Genomic DNA, 3808 nt, shown 5'->3' on the forward strand with positions numbered 1-3808 from the left:
AACCATGCCCTTGGAGCCTGTTTAAGGCCATAAATAGATTTATGCAATTTACATACCAGAGATAAATTTGATGATGCAAATTGGTGAGGCTGATGCATATAAACGTTTTCAGCAAGCATTCCATTTAGAAATGCGTTGTCAAAGTCGAATTGACGCATATGCCAGCCATTAGTAAGCATAAGGGAAAGTACAATTCTTACAGTCTGAGGTCATATAACTGGGCTGTAGACTTTCTCAAAATCTATTCCTTCATGTTGATGAAAGCCTTTCGCTACTAGGCGTGCCTTGTAGCGTAATATATCCCCAACTGAGTTTTTCTTTATTGCAAAAACCCATTTACAAGGCACCACTATGGAATTAGGTGGAGGAAGTTGTAGAGACCATGTCTTACATCTCATAAGAGCATTGTACTCAGTTTGCATAGCTTTCTTCCAATGATCAAACTGCATAGCATGCTTGGCATTTTTTGGTAATGTTTTCAAGCAATATGGATCAGTTGTATTTGTGGAGATATAATTTTTGGGCTTGGTAATGCCATTTTTTGACCGAGTTATCATTTGATGAGTATTTGTGGGATGAGAGGCAATAGTAGGTGCATTATTAAAAGGGATATGGACTTCATTTTCACTAATTGGAATTGAGTTGGAAGGTGGCTGGTCTGAGGTATAAGAAGGTACAGGGATATTATTTATAGTGTTTTCAATATGTATAGGTTGAGGATGTGATAGGATGGGTATAAATGATGAAGGAATTGGAATCAGGGATTCAGATGGAGCAGTACTTGATGGTTGGGAATTTGGAGAGGATGATAGTATTTCTCTGAAATGCTCATTGTAAGGAAAGAGTTTTTCTTCAAAGATCACATGTTGAGCAAGGTACAATTTTCTAGATTTTGATAGACATTTATATCCCTTGTGTTGGTTGTCATAACCAAGAAATATACACAATTCTGATCCGTAATCCATCTTCCTCTTGTTGTATGGCCTTAAATAAGGATAGCATCCACACCCGAAGATCTTTAATGATTGATAATCTGGTTGTTGATGGAAAATAACCTCAAAAGGTGACTTAGCTTGCAACATAAGAGTCGGTAGTCTATTAATAAGGTGAGCCACAGTGGTGAAGGCATCTTCCCAAAATTGAAAAGGTAAGCCAGCTGTTGCAAGCATAGACAATCCCATCTCTGTGATATGTCTATGTTTGCGTTCAACACTACCTTGCTGCTCATGTGTATATGGACAAGCCAACCTGTGAGCAATACCTTCATTTTGAAGAAAACATGTAAAAGCTTATTATAAAAATTCTAAGCCATGATTAGTTTGAAGAGATTTTAATTTGAAACCTGTTTGGACTTCCATTAAAGTTTTAAAATTCTGAAAAGCAATTAAAACTTGAGACTTATGAGTCAATAGAAAAAATGCAAGTGAATTTAGAAAAAGTATCAACAAAGCACACATAGTATTTGAAACCATTTCTAGAAGCTATTGGTGAGGGTCCCCAAATATCACCATAGACCAATTCCAAGGGAGAAGTGTAACTGTGTTCAGAGGTTTGAAATGATTGTTTGTGCATCTTAGCAATAGAACAAAATTCACATACCAAATGAGTATTAGAGTTATAATCAGATTTGATATCACATTTCTTAAGAACATTAAGTACAATTTTGATGCCACAATGTCCAAGTCTTTTATGCCATATTTCAAAATTATTAGGTGTACACAAAATAGACTTGAAAGCAACAGGAGAAGAAATAGCAGTACATGAATCATTATTATGATGGGCATTAGTATTAGTAGTATCTAGAGAGGATATAGCATTGGAAGAGTCATTATTATGATGAGCGTTAGTATGAGTAGTATATCGCGATGATATAGCATTATATGAATCATTATTATGAATAGCATTAGGATGAGTAGTAGATGGAGATGATATAGTGGACACATCAACAACGTTTTTATTATAAAAAAGTCAAAGAATATACAGACTTGGCATCAATAGCATTCTGAACTTCAGAATTTGGGGAGTTAACAAACTTAGACACACATTTATGCACATTTTGAGAGGGCTCACATTTGTTTCTTGACATAGCAACTGAATTTGTTGACAAACAAGAATTATTATAACAAGAGCCAGAATTTGAATCAGCAAAAGAAGACACAAGAGATTTATTCAAACACAATCTTGGAACAACTAAATCTTGAAGCTTATAAATTCCTCCCTCAGCAGTGCCTTGGAGAAGAAGCTTCCGGGAATCTTGATCACGCACAGCACAATGGTTAGGCCATAACTCAAAATACATATGATTATCCGCTGTAAATTTTGAGACATTAAAAGATTTTGTGTGATAGTTGGTGCATGAAGAAGATTATGCAATTTGTAATACATATTATGAGAACTATCATATAACAAAGAGGAACCTATAGTTGGGACAGAAATACCTTGACCATTACCCACAAAGAGATCAAGACCTTGAGCATTATTGTTGGCAATCATAAGATTCTTACGATCATTAGTCATGTGGTGGCTTGCACCCGAATCAGGGTACCATGAAGATTCTGCCACAGAGGATGATGATGGTGCAGTGTAATATGCGTGAGGTTGGTGAAAACTGGAAGATGGTGATGGTGGGAGAGAATTGCCAAAGGGGATTTGAGCGGCATTTTGAGAAGAGTTATTCTGGAAACTTTGGTCAAAACGAAAGTAACATGTTTGCACAACATGGCCAAGGCGGCCACAGAATTGGCATTGAGGGCATGGAGAGAAAAATCTTCCCTCTCTTCCAAATCTACCACCTCTGGCACGATGAGCAAACGTGCTTCTACCATTATTGGTAAAGAACATGGATGACCGAGTTAAATTCGCCATGGGTATACCAGTTTCTGGTCGCTTAAAGCGATCTAGCATATCTTCATATGCTAGCAAAAATGATTCTGCTTCAACTACAGTAAAGGAAGATAACCTGGACATGACGGATGAGATATTACCTAAGAATTCTTCTGGAAGACCATCAAAAATAATTTGGATATGGTCATCATCAGGAAGTTGATATCCAATTGAGAATAGTGCATCAACAAGCTTTTGAATTTTCTGAAGATATTCTTTCACTGAACCAATTTTTCTTATAGATCACAGCTGTGACTTGAGACTTTGAATTCTGGTCTTAGATGTGGTAGTGAAGTAGGACTAAATGATGATCCATGCTTCATGAAACCAGGTGCATTGAACAATTCTGTTCTTGAACAAATCAGAAATTGAGGCAAGAAGCCAAGTGAGAAAGGCAAGATCCTTCTTCTTCCATTCCTTGAAAGCTTATGATTCAGTGTTTGCAGCTTTTTCGGCATCAGTACTGAATCTTGAAGGGACTTTATATCTGTTGAGATGATCTTGCAACTCAAGAAGCTCAATCGTGAGAAGAACTTGTTGAGACCAAGTAGAAAAAATTGTTTTCCGCCAATTTATCCGTTAGAGGAACCAGTAAAGCTTTGTTAGAATTGTCAGCAAGAACTAACGCCATTGATGAAAAATGATGAAGGAAAACAAATACAGATGTTGAAGAACAAAGAGAAGAATAGATGATTACGGGAAGAAGGAAAAAATTATGAGAATTCAGAGAAGCATAAAAGAGAATAGAGAGAAAACAGAGAAGGAGTAATGTATTACTAAAATGAATTATATCACTCAAGAAACTTGGGCCTAGCTAGTTTATATAACATACACCCTTAGTAGACCTGAGAGAGTTAATTAGTTCCTCTAAAAACTGAACAGTAAATTATATCTAACTCTATAACTATCTCACTCACTAACAATA

At 36.2% G+C, this 3808-nt stretch overlaps 1 protein-coding gene across 1 annotated transcript in view; it reads right to left on the reverse strand.

Annotated features, from left to right (window-relative positions):
- The window catches only part of LOC107607655, a 6314-nt gene continuing 2715 nt past the window's right edge, over window positions 210-3808 (reverse strand). The window contains exons 2-5 of the mRNA XM_016309583.1: window positions 2439-3087; window positions 1982-2310; window positions 1470-1572; window positions 210-1261 (exon numbers count right to left, since the gene is read on the reverse strand). Coding sequence (XP_016165069.1) covers window positions 210-1261; window positions 1470-1572; window positions 1982-2310; window positions 2439-3087 — 2133 coding nt within the window. The remainder of the gene's footprint in view (window positions 1262-1469; window positions 1573-1981; window positions 2311-2438; window positions 3088-3808) is intronic.

This window comes from Arachis ipaensis, chromosome B07 (genome assembly GCF_000816755.2).
Source record: "Arachis ipaensis cultivar K30076 chromosome B07, Araip1.1, whole genome shotgun sequence".
Classification (NCBI taxonomy): domain Eukaryota; kingdom Viridiplantae; phylum Streptophyta; class Magnoliopsida; order Fabales; family Fabaceae; genus Arachis; species Arachis ipaensis.